Source organism: Notamacropus eugenii, chromosome 2 (assembly GCF_028372415.1).
Source record: "Notamacropus eugenii isolate mMacEug1 chromosome 2, mMacEug1.pri_v2, whole genome shotgun sequence".
NCBI classification, from domain to species: domain Eukaryota; kingdom Metazoa; phylum Chordata; class Mammalia; order Diprotodontia; family Macropodidae; genus Notamacropus; species Notamacropus eugenii.
In genome coordinates this window covers 242,970,562-242,990,019 of record NC_092873.1, presented here as the reverse complement: position 1 = coordinate 242,990,019, position 19,458 = coordinate 242,970,562, and the positions used below count along the sequence as shown (strand labels likewise).

Sequence of the window (19,458 nt, the reverse complement as noted above, 5' to 3'; positions counted from 1 at the left end):
TAAGGTCACTCTAATTGAAGAAGACAGGAGGACATTAAACTTTGTATTCGACAAACCTGCTTTGTGTTTTTCTTTTTTTCTATAGATAAATCTCTGGAGCTTTTTAAAATGAATCCCAAACCTAATTCACAAACTAGCTACTATAAAAGAGCTTAATTATTGAATTTTTGAGACAAACTGTGTACTCGTCTGCCCTTCAGAACTTAAGAATGACTTCAACAAGAGGTTGTCTAAAAAAAAAAAAAAAAACTAAAAATTCCTTGCGTTGATCAGATATGAAAGTTTTTACCTGACTAGGAAGATAAGTTTACTTAAATACTTCTTACCATTTACCTGGATTTTCTTTCCAGCATCTTTCTTTCTTTCCACTATCTGTCTTACACTGAGCTTGAGAAAAATCTTGAGTCACTGCCTCATTTATTGAAACTGCTAGGTAAATGTGTTCTATGATTATTTCTCTCTGGCTCTTTCACACAATTTTTCCCCACAGCATCGATAAAACTGTGAAAAAAACAACAGAAACCCCTTCTTAGAACAATAAAATCCACTCAACAAATGTGTACAAAGCTTCTCCTGGGCTGAGAACTTGGCAGGACACAAAGGCCAAGTCCTACCTTTTGATCTGGCAACAGAAGAGAGGTTTATCTACACTGTTGAACAGGCAAACAAGGAAAGAAAAATAAAGCAACTGACATAACAGGAACAGAAGAATAGTTGTAAACAGTTCAAAAGGGAGTGATGGGGAAAAGATTTCAGGAAAGAGGTTATAGAATCAAAGGATCATTGGATCAGAGATTGAGAGCTGGAGGGTACCTGGAGGTCGGGCAGCTAAGCGGTACAGTGGATACAGTGCTGAGCCTGACATCAGAAAGACTCATCTTCATGAGTTCAAATCTGGCCTCAGATATGTGTTAGCTGTGGGATCCTGAACAAGTCACTTACACCTTGTTTTCTTCATCTATAAAAGGAACTGGAAAAGGAAAGGGTGAACCACTCCAGTGTCTCTGCCAAGAAAACCTCAAATGAGTTCATGGAGAGTTGGACATGAAAGAACAACTTCAGAGGTCATCTAATCCAACCCCCTTCCTCTTACAGAAGAGGAAGAGAGGACCAATGCAAAGAATGACTTATTTAAGGCAAAGGAAAGAAAAAATAAAGAAAGGATGGATGGACAGCAACAAATATTTATTAAGCACCTACCTTATTAGATGGCAAGCACTGCGCCTTACAAATGCTGTCACATTTGATCCTCACAACAGCCCTCTGAGACAGATGCAATTACTTCCCCATTTTATAGCTGAGAAAACTAAGGCAAATAAACGCTACATGATTTGCCCAGGATCACACAGCTAGTAAGTGTCTGTGGCTGGATATGAACTTAGGCCTCTCTAACTCCAGGCACAACACCGTGCCACCACAGTAAGTGGCAGGGCCAGAAGTCAAACCCAGACTCCTTGGTCTTTCAAATTTAACATACTTTCCACTAAAGGAGACTACTTCTCAAGGTCAGTCTTTAGCTAGCCTTTGCGGTATGGGTATAATTTGGATGGGTGCAAAGGGGAATGCATCAGAGGCAACAATAGGCAAGGAATGTTTTAGGGACAGTGGGTAGGATGATTTGATTAGAGAGACTGTGTGTTAAACAGTAGGTGGGAGATAAGACTATAAAGGAATACTGCAAACAAACTGGGAAAGGTCTTGAATCCCAGGCTTTGATATACAAAGTCTGGACTTGATCCTGTAGGCAATGAGGAACTCTGAAAGACTTCTGGGTAGAGAAGTGATGAAACGAGAAAAGGGCTTTTAAAGGAGGATGAGTCCAACAGCTATGTGCAGAAGGTATCAGAGAGGGTAGAGACCAGCAGGAGGGCGATCACAGTACCCTGTTAGGCAACAGAGAAAAAGCAGGGTAGAAGAAATTTCAGGGTAGGAAGGTACAAATGGGTTTGTCATAGAATGCATATGGTCTTTGGCCAACCCATTTAAGTCTCAGGGAGCCATTTATATTGTTACTGTTGACACTGATATTAAGACTAGTCTCCTGGAAATCTGCCACTGTCTCTGCATGTGCAATTATTTGGAAATTACGCTACAGGACCATGGGAGGCTGGGAATTCCTCAGGTCTCTTCCCCTTTGAGTAGATCCTATGGCTGCAATGTCTCTCCTTGAGGGAAAGACATTAAGAGAATCTTCTGTTTCCTCTCAAATTAGGTCTTGTGTATCCAGGATGGGGCTTTAGTTACAGAGAATACATACTTGGATAGCAGCTTGGGTGACGGTCTTTCCATGCTTCAGAGATCTGTGATGCTAAACATTTTTAGCACTGACTTTGAGAAAAGGACTTGAGCTTATTAAATCTGTACATCACCCAAGGCTGAGGGATAATTAACACTGGGGACAGAGACTATGATTTTTACCTGCCTTTGTCTCCCCAGTACTTAGTGCAGCGCCTAAAACATAGTAAACACATAAATGCTTTTTGACTGTAGCAGGATCTACCCCAACCCCCTCCCAAAAAAGTACTAACAGGCCAGAGCATTTGGAAAGAATATAGTAAAATGAACTATAAAAGAGAGAAAGGGTTTTGTTTTTTTTTTTTATTTAAGTGCAAAAACCTTCATAAGTACAAGATGGAGGTGTTGTGACTAGACAGCAGTATTAACTGGAAAAAGATCTTGGTGCATTAGCCAAGATCAAAGGGACTGACTCAACATCATGATATGGAAGTCAAGAAAGCTAAGATAGGTCTTAGGGAGCAGGGAGAGAAAGGAAGTAGGGAGAAAATTTGGAACTCAAAATTTTATATAAAAAAGGGACATTAAAATCATCTTTACATGCAATTAGAAAAAATAAAATGCCATCTCTTGGGAAAAAAAAAAGAAAGCAAAGGTAGTCCAAGGCTGCATTATGAGAGATTCCCTGCCTGTAATATGCAGTAAGTTCCAGTACTTCCAGGTACACCTGCCTGGTGAGCCCCCTAGACTATTCTGTGTCAGATAATTTATAATACCTTTCTCTGTGTTACAGAACTTATATTAACTTAATTTAGACTTGTTGACACTTCTCTCTCTTCACATATATATTACATACATACACACACACACACACACATATAAAACTTCATTAATTAGAACATTCAATATACATTTATTAAGGGCCAGTTACCACAAAGCAGGGTACTATGCTGGGAGCTACTGTTTGTTTGGAAACTACTGCTTAGAAGACCTAACAAACTGATGTACAGTTATGTATCCACATTTTTGCAGTAAATTGGGTTCCCCATTTAATTAAGCTACTTATTGCAGTACTTTTAAAAAACTCATAATTCTTTAATTCAGTCTTTGTATTAATTTGGGTGGGCATAGCAGAGGAGGCATTTAATAAATGCTTATTGATAGACTGAATAAAGTCAAATTTGGTTTCTTCAGCTATAAAATGGTGATAATAATACTTTCCTTACACACACCAGAGAACTAAGGTAAGGGAAGTGTTTTGTGGACCTTGAAAACATCATAAATGTGACTACCTCTCTGCCACGTGATGGTAGATGGGTCAATGTCAAGCCGGGCAAATCTGGTCATTTCCTCTTCTGTCAGTGTGCTTGGATCAATCTTACTTATTCCTAATTTCTACAGAAAAGAAAAATAAGATAATGCAATGAAACTTACCAAACATATGTTAGATAACTTTTTTTGATTTTTCTGATTTTGTCCCCACAAATCTCTAAGTGTTATTTTCCATGACTACTATATTCAGGGGGGAAAAAATTCTGGCAGCATAAATGACACTATTTCATCAGACTCTACATTCAACCCCAAACACTGCCATGTATAACCATTATTTCAAGTAAAACCTGTGTCTTTACTATTTTCTAGGCAGTTTCCTTTTAATTTAGCAAAAAACATTATAACTTTTTTTTAGACCTGCATAATACCCCAGGGAAACATTACTTTGAAAACATGGTTCTATAATGAGAAAAAGAGAAGGGAAGGATAAAAGTCTGAAAGTTAATGTTAGGTGAAAGAAAACATAAATTACATGTACTATGAAGTGCAAAGCAATAGTACACCAACCACTATTCCCCAATTAGTTGAATTATTTAGAGTCCTGTGGTATAAGAAACTTCCCATAGCTTTAACTATATTTCTAACATTTCTAATGAGAGGCTAGTATGGTGTTGTGGACAGAGGGGCCCTGGTTTGTATACTTCCTCAGATCTTACTAGCTGTGTGGCCTGTAGTGATTCCTAAATTCTTTTCTATCTCTAAATCTGTGAAGCCATGGGCCTTGTAACTATTCACATCCACTTACTGTGAGGCTGCTCAGTCTCTAATATCAGGGTCAGGAATGAATTCTTCCTTGTCTATAACGTACAGTGGGCTCCCATCGTAGGTCCCACTTGCCCAGGGAGGCCCCTTGACTATTCCTTTTTAAGGGGTAGGAGGTGATATAGCATTGTAAAAGACAGGTAGGTTGTTGGTTCTGTTTACACCAGCAGCACACTTAGTAATAACAGAGGCAGATTTAAAAAAAGAATAAAAATTACACAAATTTAGTTTGGAATCAGGGCAGTAAAGCTTTGACACCATCCTTTGCCACCTAAGGGCTGCAAAATATGACAATCATAGTTAGACTATTTCTCTGCTAGAGAACTACAGCAAATCAACATGATAATGGAACTGCTGCTAACCCTTCAAAGGTAAACGCAAATGCTATCAGATGCATGAAATTCTTTTCTGATCTCCTCAGCTGCTGGTCCCGTACCTCCTCCTCCCCAACATTTTGTTGTTGTTCAGTTGTATCCAACACTTCATGTCCCCATTGAGATTTTCTTGGTAAACATAGTGGAGTGGTTTGCCATTTCCTTCTCCAGCTTAATTTACAGATATGGAATCTGAGGCAAATGGGAGTTAAGTGAATGGCCCAAGGTCACACAGCTAGTAAGTGTCTGAGGTCAGATTCTTGACAAAGATACTAGAGTAGTTTGCTATTCCTTCTCTAGCTTATTTTACAGATGAGGAAACTGAAACAAACAGATTAAGTGACTTAAACAGGGTCACACAGCTAGTAAGGATCTGAGGTCATATTTGAACTCAAGGCTTCCTAATTATAGGTCTAGCACTATACCCATCATACAACCTAGCTACCCTTGCATTTATTTTGTATTTAACTACATGTTGCCACTTTCCAAACAACATGGAAGCTCTCTGAGGGCAGACAAAGACTATTTCATCTTCTTGGTACCCTTAGAACCTAGCATAGGGCCTGGCACATTTTGCTGGTCTGTAATAGTTATTTCATCCATATGGAGGGAACTATTAATGAGGAAACTCCTACAATACAAGTTAGCATGTGCTCTGTAATCTATAGTCTGAAAATGTTCCCTATAAAGTCAGGCACAGCCAGTACATGTACTTGAAGCCAGGGGTTCCTGATTCTAGGACAACTCTGCTCCACAGAGGCAGAGTGTGTGTGAGAGCCAATTTATAAACCTTTGTTGAAGGACAGAATGATTATATGTATTTTTTGTTGTTTTGCTGACTAGTCATATACAACCCTTTGTACCCCATTTGGGATTTTCTCAGCAAAGATACTAGAATGGTTTGTCATTTCCTTCTTCAGTTCATTTTACAGAGGAGGAAACTGAGGCAAACAGGAGTAACTAACTTGCCCAGGGTCACACAGCTAGTAAGGGTCTGGGGCTGGATTTGAACTCAGGTCTTCCTGTCTCCAGGCCTGCACTCTATCCACTGCACTACCTAGCCATCTGATTAGTAGTGTGTGTTTGTCCTTCGTTGCCGAAGAAGACCATGCCATTAGAGAAATGATGACACGATTTGCACTTGACTTTGTTTTGAGTGAGGGAGGGCTGTGCAGGTCACCAGCAGGTCTTCTCCAGAGCCATCTGAATCCAGTGACCAGATATTCATCAGGATGACTGGAGATGATCCAGGATGAGGCAATTGGGGTTAAGTGACTTGCCCAAGATCACATAGTGAATGTCAAGTGTCTGAGGTGAGATTTGAACTCAGGTCCTCCTGACTCCTGCACTGGTGCTCTATCCACTGCACCACCTAGCTGCCCACAGCCACCTGATTATATGCACAGCAATGACTTTTCAGTATTTTTACACAGAAAATTGAGGATTATAAACTAAGATGATAGCACTAATGAAAATCACAAAAATTATAATCTTTAGAGAAGAGACAACATTCACTAAAATTCTGATTTGCCTGTTTGCTGACTCATTTTTAAAGAACTTCAGAGTATATATTAAATACATCTTATCTCCAATAGTGAGACCAAATTAAGGGTACAATAATTGCTAATGTGCTTTAAAAGGTTTTCATTTTATTTTTCTGCAGTATGTTCTCTACATTTTTCCGCTTAGAAACACAAAGCAGACACTTACTTTTAAGCGACTGAGCTGAATGCCTGAAAACTGTCTCACACCATTCACTGATGGCACCAATCGATTAAACAGAGCCTGAGAACCAATCAAAACAACAATAAAATCAAGTTTAAGGGACAGTTCATAAATCTGGATCATTTAGAACAGTATGATATACTTTGCTACTTGACATTTAAGTCGTTTAGGTCAGAATCCACTAAAACCCTATGGCTTAATACAAACAAGATAAACTTTAATTCAATTTTTCAAGAAAATTCTGCTAAATTTAAATAATATTACAATCAGTTGGTATAAATACAATTTCTTAACAGAGATCCTAAAAATTCTCAATTTAACGTTTGTTTGGGTATGTGTTCTTTATTTCTCACAAACACCACATCAAGTCTTAAGTGGCAGACAGAGAAGATGCCAAAATCCATGCAGAAATGTTGAGAAAAACTATCCTCCTTTCTGGACTCCGTTGCTACAAACAGTTAGTGGTGATATATTTGCACACCTCAATGTTGAAATCTTCATCTTAAATTGCACGAACCCTGAGACATAAAAGTGCTTAACACAGAATTTGGCACTTAGTAGGTGCTTAATAAATGCTTACTCCCTTCCTTTTCTCTTCCCATGCCCCCTGAGAATGTGTGATTTCTTCCATACAACAGAGTAGTACGATTTGCTCATATAGAACATAGAACTGTACTCCCAAGGTAACATTGCTGCTATATTTGGGAACTAAAAGGGTTGGCTTGTATTAGGAAGAAATTTTTTAGTCTGGATCTGTGATTTTATTGGTATAAGGAACTCCAAAGGTGGAATTCCTCTGCAATGATACAGAACTATAAATTACTTGCAACTTATAATCTTGGAAAATTGTCTGGGATACTCAGAAGTTAAATAATCTGCCCACTGGTCACGTATCTAATAGGTATTACTTGACCTGCTAGGGTCTTAGTACAAAATCAGTTGTCTATTTACTATGCCACACTGGCACTTTAGGAAAAACTGATGATGATGATGATGGTGATGATGATGATGTGGAGGTGAAAGAGGTGTGAGAAGATAGCATCTATATAGTGCTTTTATATAGGTTTGCAAAGCACTTTACAAACATTATATCCTTTGATCCTCACAAAGCAACTGGAGGGTAAGTAATTATTCCCACTTTACAACTGAAGAAATGGAAGCAGACAGAGGGGCAGGGACTTGCCCAGGATCATACAGTCAGTATCTAAGACTTGACTTGAATTCAGGTCTTTTTGATTCCAGATCTAGTGCTTTATACACTGTATCACTTAGTTGCCCTACATTATTGCATTGATTAAAGTAGCTGAGTCTTTTACAATTAATCACTGTTACAATATTTCTGTTACTGTGTACAATGTTCTTCTGGTTCTGCTCACTTCACTTTGCAACGGCTCATGTAAGTCTTTCCAGGTGTTTCTAAAACCATTCTTCTCATCATTTCTTATAGTACAATAGCATACCAACACAATTTTATAGCACAACTTGTTCAGACATTCCCCTGCTGATGGGCATCTCCTTCATTTCTCTTATGTAAGAAAGGAAAAACTCACAAAACCCTCAAAAAAAATTTGGTTCTAAAAAGATCCACAAATACCTAAACAAACAAATTTTTATTCTTTCAACAAATTATTAGAGAACTAGATGGTAAGTGAAGAAGAAAATCAAGGGTATTCCTCACCTTATCTGTCTGAGTACTTTCATGTAAAATTCGGGCATCGATAGCAGCAGCCAGCAAATTATTAGCAGCAGTAATGGCATGAATGTCACCAGTCAAGTGAAGATTGAACTATAAAAGAAATGAAAAAAATTTTTTTTCTGCTATTCCAGATCATCCAATCTATTTTCAAGGCATTTCTATAATTATAAATTCTTAAAGCAGAATAAGCCAAAATGAATTAAATTTACAAAATTTTAAAAACAAATGTACATATTATTATATTTTATGTATCAACAAATTATTATATATTTAAAAATTATATATTTATATATTATATAAAATTTATATATTCATATATGTGAAATTATAAATTTATAAAAAGAAATAAATACATACTTCCCCTTACATGAAAAAGGAAGAAAAAAGGAATTTTAGATGTACTTGTCCAGTTAAATTCAAATAGCCTCATACTCCAAATAAAGGCATACTGACAAACTAAGACACTGATTTTAAAACTTAAGAAATTTTTCTTTTTCTTATTCTAAGCTTTTTCTTATTCTAAGCTACTGTACTTCTATTTAAAAATAAAAAGTTCTAGAAGAGTTTTACTGAGTTTAAAGTAAGTGATATCATGGCCTAAGTCATTTTCAGTTCATTGTTTTCTAATTCACAGTTAATTATAAACGCCATTCTTATCTATAAAAAAATTATACTTTATTTTAATATTTGTTTTAAAAATTGTTAGATTCCTAATTCTTTCCCTTCTTCCATACCCACTGAGAAGGCAAGAAACATACCACAACTTGTTCAGCTATTCCTCCATAGATGGACATCCCTCAAATTCCAATTTTTTGTCACCACAAAAAGAGACCCTATAAATATTTTTGTACATATATGTTCTTGTCCTTTGATCTCTTTGGGATACAGACCAGTAGTGATATTGCAGGGTCAAAGGGTATGTATGTACTGTTTTATAGCTATTTGGGCATAGTTCCAAATTGTTCTCCAGAATGGTTGAACTAGTTCACAATTTTACCAACAGTGCATATTTTCCCACATCCCCTCCAGGGTTTGTCATTTTCCTTTTTGGTCATGTCAGCCAATCTGATAGGTGGGAGATGATAACACAGAGCTGTTTTAATTTTCATTTCTCTTATTAACAATAATTTAGAGCATTTTTTTCATGACTAATAAATAGCTTTATACTTTTATTTTTGGGGATTCAATATTATTTTTGGACTAGAGAGTAATTTACTTTCCAAAGGTCAAGAAAAAATATGTACTAACAATTTTGACAAAAGAGAGGAGTACAAGGAGAACTACTGCTGTGGCTGTTCAGTCATTTCAGTCCTATCTGACTTTTCGTGATCTCATTTGGGGTTTTCTGGGCAAAGATACTGGATACTGGCTCATTTTACAGATGAAGAAACTGAGGCAAACAGTGTTAGGTGACTTGCCCACGGTCACACAACCAGTAAGTGTCTGTGGCAAGATTTGAACTCAGGTCTTCCTGACTCTAGGCCCAGTGCTCTACCCAGTGCTCTACCCACTGCACCACTCAGGTCCCCTGAAGTAATGAAGGGGAAAATGTTAAGCACCAAAAAACAATGTGGTCTCCCCTTATGCTCTTACCTCTTCCATGGGGATGACCTGAGCATATCCACCACCTGCAGCTCCACCTGCATAATACAACAATAAAAATTTCAACAATTCCTATTGAAAAAATTCAGCAAGTCCTATAACTGGCATATGATTATTATCAAAAATATTTACCACACTAATGAATGGAACTGTACATGATGTTAAAGTAAATAAGTTACAAGCTGAACCAATATGGAAAAGGCAAGAGAGGACAGGAACAAGCATTTATTAAGTTCCTACTATGTGCCCGGCACTGTGCTGAGCATTTTACAAATATTACCTCATTTGTGAGGTAGGTGCTACTATTATCCCCATTTTACACATGAGGAAACTGAGGCCAATAGAAATTAAGTGACTTGACCAGGTTCACAATAGATAGTATCTGAGGTTTGATTTGAATTTGGATTTCCCTGACCCCAGGCTCAGCATTTCATCCACTATATTACCTAGCTACCTCTAAAAAAAGTCAAGAGATGAAGTGATCAAGGAAATTCAGAAATCTACATTAAAACAAGGCAGGACAAGAGGTATTTATAGCCCATATCAGTGCAGTACTCAAATACATTAGCTATAATAGGCAAAAGAACCACATGAACAAAACATCTACAAGACGAATACCTTTTGTAACATGGTATTCTCTTATGAATTTCATGATTACATTTATGTGTTTAAAATGCATACTGCCTGGAATTAAATATAGCACAGTATGAAATTTGTCACTTTTCATTTTCAAGAAGAAAAAGCTATTCGTTTCTCAGGTAAAGAGAACATGAGACGCTGCATATATTTATAGGATAAAATACCTTTAACACCAAAAGTAGGTCCTTGTGAAGGCTGCCTCAGACAAGCAAAGGAATTAATGTGCAAGTGGGCGGTCAGTGCTTGAACAAGCCCAACGGAGACCGTGCTTTTGCCTTCTCCCAGTGGTGTAGGGGTGATCCTTATACAAAAACAAACACAAATACCGGATTAACCCAAAGTAACTATAACCAGGTGGGATCCAATGCTGGCAAAGGACATATCATTCCAGGTACTCATTTCCTGAACTCTGTTATGAACACAGAAATTTGGTCTTCTAAGGATCAATCTAACAATGCCCTCTTTACTCATTACTTTTACAGTTTTTTAATGCAATCTAGCAACAAGTGACTGTTTCTAAGATGAAGTTTAAAAATAGGAATTAAAACAGTATTCTCAGTTTAATGCATGAAATACTTTTTCTCTTCCCAGACTTTACTATTTATTGAACCTTCCAAAGACAGACTTGTTAAAATACTTACGTATTTATATTTCTGAGATCTTTACCATTTACCCAACAACAAGCAAACAACTGAAAGCTGCAGGATAATTAAAATCTACCCACCACCACTCAGCTCTTCTTAGATTAAAAACAGGATATAGGTAGGTGTCCTCACACCAAGAGGATAAATAATAGGCAATGACACTAAGGAAATCAGCAATTATTTCCCCTAGACAGAGAATTTAAAAATCCCTCAAAAGAGTTTAAGCATGTAACTTCCTCATTCACTGGTGACAGTAACTCACTAATTAGACAAACATTTATTGGTTACACGGTGTATGCCTTGGTGCTTCACATGTAACTTAAAAAATATTTGTTGAATGAAAGACAAGATGCAGAAGCAAAGGACAATAAATGCCAAAAGACATTTCCCACTAGAGCACTCTGACTGGTATATTCTGTTAGTAACTTCTATTATGGAAGAGCCTTGGGAACTGAGAAATAGAAACAGGATGAGGAAGAAGGATGAGGCCTCATATGATTGCTGGGTTCTTAAGATACTGACAGATCAAATGAGTATGTAAAATGTTAGTATATAAAGTATTTTATACACTTATATGTGTATATGAGTATCTACAGTATTAGTAAAACCTTAAAGCACCATATAAATGCTAGTAACCGCTTATTACTATTGACAGAAAACAGCTAAAATGATTCTGAAAGATTACTCACATCATCACATAGTGTGACAAATGAAAAGTTCAAGAGATATAATTTCTGGGTAATCATTTTATCAATTACAGTTAGTGAATAATTAATAAAAGGATGGCCATTGCTATCTTTTGTAAACCAAAGACAGACCACGGCAGCCAATCAATGATTTTATGCCCTTGGAAGAAGGGGTGTTCTCAACTGACTACAACCAACTCTGATTGGTTAACAATTAATGAGAATGAATATTATAACGAGAGAAAGATTTATTCTAATAAGGGGCTGAGGGTCTTGACTTTCATTATGTCATTTTTACTCCCAGACCACTCCCAGCACTCAATCTAGCAAAGGATCTACACCACCCACCCAAGCCTGAGCAGAACACAACGGGCTTGCCCAGTTGGGTGGGATCTGAATTAGCAAAGTGTTAAATCCAATCTAATATTCAGTCCTATTCTTCAGGGGCTGATTTGACCTAGTAGGAATGAGAAAATAGGAAGGGAAAAAAATCTTGATCTCAATGGTAATTGGTTATTAAAGTAAGAGAGAAATAATCATTCCTCTCAACAGCTATTGCAAATTTGTGTCTATGCACCCCACCTTAAGTTCTTTAAGAGTCACTGGGGTTGGGACTGTGCCCTAATTATCTTAGCTAAATGAATGAACAACTCATTGTAGGACAGTGTTTTGTGGATTTAGTAGGCACTTAATAGAATGGTTGCTTATAAATAAATGAAGATATATATCGAAACCAAGGTAATTTGAAAAATGACTGGCAAGATAAAGCCATCAATGCAAACTCTGAAGTACACAAGGCACTCTCTTTTAGGCTAACGAATAGATTAATAGGGAATAGAAGAACCACTTTTTACAGGCTCGAATTTATGAACAGCCAACTCTTGCTAGATAGTTGCTAGAAGAAAACTGATGGGTAAAGAAGGCATAGCCAGATTGTTTTTAAGACAATACCATTTAAACATCCATTGGAATGATAACATGAAGTCTAAGAATTTTAAACTAAATTCCAAATTGTGTCTGTAATCAGCAGACAGAGGAAAAGACTTTGGGGAACTGGGCTGCCTACTGCTCCACCTCTGAGTAAGCCCCATTATACTGATGAGCTAAAGACTCATAGTCCACCATAGCAAACAGGTTTTCACCTCAGAGAATCCGCTGGCAACAGTTACTTGGCCGATGAAACTACTTGAGTGCTCCTGAGAATTCTGAAGAATTTCAAAACTAAGGATGTTGACATAATATCCACATCCACATCTGTTTATGTGGCAAATTCTGGAATCATGTCAACACCTGCAACCAGAAGGACAATCAAATCACAGTTCTTCTGTCTTCTTTGTTGCCTGTCCTTCTAGGGGTGACCCAAGGAGTTCTGAATTCCTGTTCATTTACAGCCTTCTTGCAAAAACACATAAAGGAAAAGATGGTGGAGTTTAAAATTCTTCAGAGTTCATATTTGTTTTTTTTTCTTCTTTTATTTTTTATTTTATTTTATTTTAAACTTACTTATTTAACTTTTAACATTCATTTTCACAAAATTTTGGGTTCCAAATTTTCTCCCCATTTGTCCCCTCCTCCCACCCCAAAACACCAAGCATTCTGATTTCCCCTATCACCAATCTGCCCTCTCTTCTATCATCCCTCCCTTCCCTTGTCCCCATCTTCTCTTTTGTCCTGTAGGGCCAGATAACTTTCTATACCCCATTACCTGTATTTCTTATTTCCTAGTAGCAAGAACAGTATTCGACAGTTGTTCCTAAAACTTTGAGTTCCAATTTCTCTTCATCCCTCCCTCTCTACCCATTCTCTTTGGGAAGGCAGGCAATTCAATATAGGCCATATCTGTGTAGTTTTGCAAATGACTTCCATAATAGTCATGTTGTGTAAGACTAACTATAATTCCCTCCATCATATCCTGCCCCCCATTGCTTCTAGTTTCTCTTTTGATCCTGTCCCTCCCCAAGAGTGCTGACTTCAGATTGCTCCCTCCTCCCATTGCCCTCCCTTCCATCATCCCCCCCACCCTGCTGATCCCCTTCTCCCCCACTTTCCTCAGAGTTCATATTTGTGAGGTTTTTTATTTTCGGCAAATGGAATATGTACTTTATTTCAGCTATGTGGCATTAAGCATTACATTTTTCATTCCTAAGGAAATATTAGTATACTTGCCTAAGGGAGCCAAAAAGGGACACGCCTAGTTAGTGACCTCCTCAAAACTTGGACTAAAAAAGACAATTCTTAATTAGAAACATATTACTTCCCAGATTTTTGGGGGCCAATTTTTTTTTTGCCATTGTTATTACAATTCAGCAAAGTATGAAAGTAGCAAAAACAAAAATGCCTTATTTTAAGTGAAATGATGAATGACATTAAAAAAGGAAATACACTGAAAAATACATATCTGTTCATTCTTTACATGAATATTTAGTATCAAAATCTAGTTTGATTTTTTACAAATGAGGAGTTTCTATTTAATCCTTTCATCCTTAGTTTAGTTACAAACTAGATTATCGTAAAACATAATATTATATAAAATAATATGATAAAATATTATTATATCATACAAATCAGGTTAATTAACTAAGGAAGTCTTAATCATGCCAGCTCAAGGTCTATCCTGTTGTGATGCCTCATTGTGACCTTGAAAAGCTCTATATCCTGGTTGGTCCTACCAGTGTAGAAAGACTTCAAGAATATGACTAGTGTCAGATCGTGTGCTGCTGTCCAAAAAGTACAGCCTGGCTTTCACAACTGCCCATCAGATTGGCCATATGGTGATAATATTTTTTTCAGCCATAGCACACCTCAAAGTTCATTTATTAAGTTATAAAGTGGTTTTTGTGGGGATGAAGAAAAATGACCATACTGATAAAACTGCAAGTACCTAAAGCACAGAAGAAAGTCTAACTTTATAAGGTACCATGGGATCACAGCTTTAGAGCTCCCTCATTTTACGGATGATGAAACTGAGTCTTAGAGAATTTAAATTACTTGCCTAGGTTCACATAGCAACTAAATGCCAACAAAGTGTTTGTTTAAAAGCTATCTAAGTGGCAGCTAGGTAGTACAGTGGATAGAGCACCAGTCCTGGAATCAGGAGGATTTGAGTTCAAATCTAGCCTCAGACACTTGATAGTTACTAGTTGTGTGACCCTGGGAAAGTCACTTAACCCCACTGTCTCAAAAAAAAAAAAAAAGAAAACAAAATGAAAAACAACAAAAAAATCCAAAACAAATAAAAACTAATTTAGGATATCAGCTTTCATTTCCTGGTCATTTCCTAAGATGTAACAATTCCTTATTGTGAACAATATTAAAACCACAGTGATCATACCCTAATCTGGAATTAGCATAGTTTTTAGACTCAATTTTACCTTACTATTTCTAAGAAAACAGAGTTCTGCTCAAATTAATGTGTAAAACAGTAGGGGAAAGGAGATACTGAATTTATAAAATACTTTGAAGAATTTAAAAACAAGTAAGATGTTAATTACAAAGTATTCTTAACAATTCCCTAAAGCAGGTCCCCAATAACCACTTTCTAATACTTTGTTCAAAGGGTGCGCAGTCACTGTTCATACAAATACATCCTTAAAAATGCTATTATTAGTCTCTTTGTTAATCCTATTGGTATAAATTAATTTATTTTCTAAGAGAAACCTGAAATTAAAAATTAAGGTAGTGTTTTACTAACCTTACAAAGTAAAGGGAGTCTCATTTATCTGGTAACTTATTCAGAGAATTCTTGCTATAAACTTTTTAAAAGGCCTAATAAAAGTTCAAACTGGCTGCCTAAATTAATTACAAATTTTCAATTATTTTATATTATACTCAATTTGACACTTGAGCCAGAGCTGATCCTCCCAAGGCAATTTCCCATCAAATCACAGACACTCAGGCAACTTTCATTTGGGATGAATGAAGTCTCTTATTCATCACCAGGCATTCTCACAAGAATTGGGACTCCATACAAGGCCGGCCCTAGGATTCAGTGCCCTTTACATTTGCATTTCTTTTATGACACTCAGAAGTTCAATTTAAGTATAAAAAGTTCAAGGATTCCTGGGAGTAGGTCTATTATCTAAACACAGCTGTTGTGTTCTGCAGACAACAGAAAGGCAAGTGACCTGACATAAATAAAGCTCAACAGAAACAGCTACAGGAAAGCTACAAAGACAGCTCTCAGGGCAGGTTCAGTACAAATACCAAAACAAGAGACTAAAAAATGGAATGTCTGGTCAAATCAATTATTTGGCAGCAATTTAAGGGTGCAGGGGTGGGGGACAGGAGAGGACTTGGACCCCCCATCCCCCCCACAGATTGGTGTTAAACAAAACAAAAATCTAAGCCCTAGGTGGCAAAGTGGATAGAGCATGGAGCACAGGACCAGGAATTAGGAATGCTTGAGTTCAAATTCTGCCACTTAACTCGCTGTGTGACCTTGACCTTAACTTGTTTGCCTGGGCTTCCCCATAAAGAAATGCGAATAACATCTATCTTTCAGGGTTGTCAGGAGGAAAAAAAAAAGGGAGATAATATTTGTAAAGTGTTTTTGTAAACCTTAAAGCCTATCAGGAAGAAATCTAAGTGAAGTTTTTCTGTCAATGCAACACATATAATTTCAAGAAGCCTACGAATTTAAATTGATTTTTTAAAAACCTAAATCATCCTGAGTAAGTATGTCATTACATACAACAGACATTACGTATGCTATAAATACTCACACACACATCTATTATGTACAAGTTTACACATACACACAAATGCACGGGTGTATATATTCATGCATACTACGTACATCACATATAGTGCAAGTATATGTAAATCTATATACATCTATTCATACCTATACAGTATATATACACACACTCTATATATGTGTCTGTACAGAATCCTCCCCTTCTTTCCCCTCATCTTACTATTCACATATATTTATATGTGATAAATTAAATGCTATTCATATCCTATTTCTCAAGTAGCCCATATATTTTCTCCTCCTTACTTACACACGGACATACAGACACACATCCATCTCTTAATCCAGGTATCTCTTGGAAGGTACAGGAATGCAGAGGGTGTGTGTGTGTGTGTGTGTGTGTGTGTGTGTGTGTGTGTGTGTGTGTGTGTGTGTGTGTGTGGACAAGGCAATGGTTTAAGAGGTGCATTTTGACACATTACAGCTGTAATGTAAGAAGAGGGCCTACAGAAGGTGCTGGTACTGAATGGAGCCCATGGTGAACAAACCAGGCTTTGTGGGCACAGGATACAGACCCTCCCTCCAGGGCTGGCTGAGCTGCCTGGGTAAGGGCCAGAAACTTCTCTTTATTCCTAGCAGTCCCAGAGGACTTCACAGAGAAAGTGTCAGACCTTCCTCCCTCCCTCAAGGTCCACTGGAGGGGCTGCCCCACCAGATCAATAGTCAATAAGCATTTATGAACCTCCTACTATATGCCAGGCACCGTGCTAAGCACTGAGTATATTAAAAAAAGCAAAGGCAGCCCTTGTTCTCATTTGAGATCTATTCATGTTACACACCCCCTGCATGTGGTGCAGGTGGTTCATACCTTCTGAGCAAGACCTTCAGACCCACTGTGATGCAGGAGTGGGACAGACAAGGGGGTGAGGGGGCAGTTGAGAAGGTTGAGGGTTAGAGTCTTTCTTCTTTACGCCTTAGCCAAGGAAAGAGGGGGGAAAAGCATATACATATAAAGAAACTATGTCTCCTCCCCCTCAAATTAAAAAATATTTTTATGTGTTTATATTTAATAAATACATCAATATGTTAAGTATTCAACAAATACAACTCTATGTTTCTCCCCCTTCCCTCTCTCTCACACATGTGCATGCAAGATCAGAGAAAAGAAGGGGGAGACAGAGCATCAAAGGTTGCTCCAGAGCCAAGACAGGCCCCTGGCTAAGTGAACCTAGACAAAATGCATCTCAGATAACTCTTTAAAATTCTGAGTTACAGAGTAGTTGACCTACAGTCTTCTTCTCTAGGAGTTCCCTATATCAGTAAATCACAGGTGCAGGTCCTATTGTTAGCCTAAGGTGCATAGGTAGATACTTGCATGTGTATCTTTTTGGTCTTTAGACACATTCTCTCTCTCTCCGTCCCTCTGTATTTCTCCTTCCCTCTCTATCTCTCATATATTGTGACTACAATGTGGGTCTAGCTCTCAAACCAAATTCCTTCTTGTTAAAATAACTGGGAAAATATGTAAAACTCAAGAGCCCTTAAGATTCTGTTGGCCTATTTCCCTGAACAATTCCCAGTGCTTTTCATTTTGTCAGGCAAAGCAAATACAGAGATGTGTAGGTGTAAATACCATGAAATATGGAGCTGATGAAATACAGATGATCTTGACTGAATGAGAAAGTCTAAAGTTTAATCTGTTCGGCAATGAGTTTATTTGAACTATGGTTTCTTAGAGAAATAACTCATTGTTGAAAAATTCAATAACATTTTTAAAAAATGCAAAAGTGAATTTAAAACCACTGAAGAATATTTAAATAGTTGCACCTTGAATTTTTAAAATACTGAATGAAATAAGCATTACTTTATGGCAGGGGAGAGACAAATGAAACAAACTGTTAGTAAACCATGATGATTCATAAAAACCAATTTTTACCAATGATCTGACAGAAATCAAACAATCACATTACTACAGAGAGCAGCTAGGTAGCATTGTGGATAGTGTTGGGGTTGGAATCTGGAAGGCTTCTTTTCCCTAGTTCAAATCTGGCCTCAGACGCTTAACTAGCTGTGTGATTCCAGACCAGTCACTTAACCCTGTTTGCCTTACTTTCCTTATCTGTGAAATAAGCTGTAGAAAGAAATGGCAAGTCATTCCAGTATCTTTCCCAAGAAAAGCTCAAATGGGGGTCACAAAGCATCAAACACGACTGAAAAATGACCGAACACCAGGAATTACCACATCTCTTTGATGCCCTTGTAAAACAGGACAACTGTTAAACTAATCATAAAACACTTTAACATGTCCAGCTATGGAGAATTATAAATTGTGTTGTAGTTTATTCAGGTCCCTCCACTGCCAAAAAAAAAAAGAGCCATTATTGGTCTCTGGGCAATTCTTTCCCTTCTTACAATAGGTTATATAATTTCCTTTTTTTTTTTTTAAAAAGCAAAACACAAAAACTTTTAATTCTGTTGCAGAGGAAAACCATATCTTCAAAACTATCTGCTGCAATGCCCTTCACCATAATGGATGCTTAATTTATATGTTTTAAAGGTTTCCTTTGGGGAAGGCAGCTAAGGCCTCAAATAATAAAAAGTAGGGAAGTTGCTCTCTTGAGGTTAAACACATTCATTTAGGTTTAAGTTTCACTTACACACTCACACACACACCCACACTCACATTCCTGCAGGTCTTCTGTAATATAACAGAATACTGGCAGTAGTACAAGCCAGGTACTCTGGTCTAAATAGCAGCTATATTACTCTTTAACTTAAGGAAACACGACGATGCTTTGACTGAATGCCTGTGTGAGAGCTTCCCGGGCTAGCCACTGACTCCTGATGGCAGATATCACAGAGGCCCAGTTGGATGCTAGGTTGCTTTTACATTTATAGTTTTCAAATCTACTTGACAAACATTTACTAAGTACCTTCTCTGAGAAAGGCACTATACTAGGTGCTGGGTATAGAAATAGCATATATATCACAGGAAAAGCAGAAATTCTGCTGTCAAATAGGGCAATAATATGAAAGAGCAAAGACAACTGAACAAGTAACTATGAATACA

At 37.3% G+C, this 19,458-nt stretch overlaps 1 protein-coding gene across 1 annotated transcript in view; it reads right to left on the bottom strand.

Annotated features, from left to right (window-relative positions):
* Positions 1-19,458, bottom strand: part of MTHFD1L (methylenetetrahydrofolate dehydrogenase (NADP+ dependent) 1 like) — a 211,194-nt gene that overhangs the window by 131,194 nt on the left and 60,542 nt on the right. The window contains exons 12-16 of the mRNA XM_072643697.1: positions 10,530-10,666; positions 9,718-9,764; positions 8,107-8,214; positions 6,414-6,488; positions 3,528-3,630 (exon numbers count right to left, since the gene is read on the bottom strand). Coding sequence (XP_072499798.1) covers positions 3,528-3,630; positions 6,414-6,488; positions 8,107-8,214; positions 9,718-9,764; positions 10,530-10,666 — 470 coding nt within the window. The remainder of the gene's footprint in view (positions 1-3,527; positions 3,631-6,413; positions 6,489-8,106; positions 8,215-9,717; positions 9,765-10,529; positions 10,667-19,458) is intronic.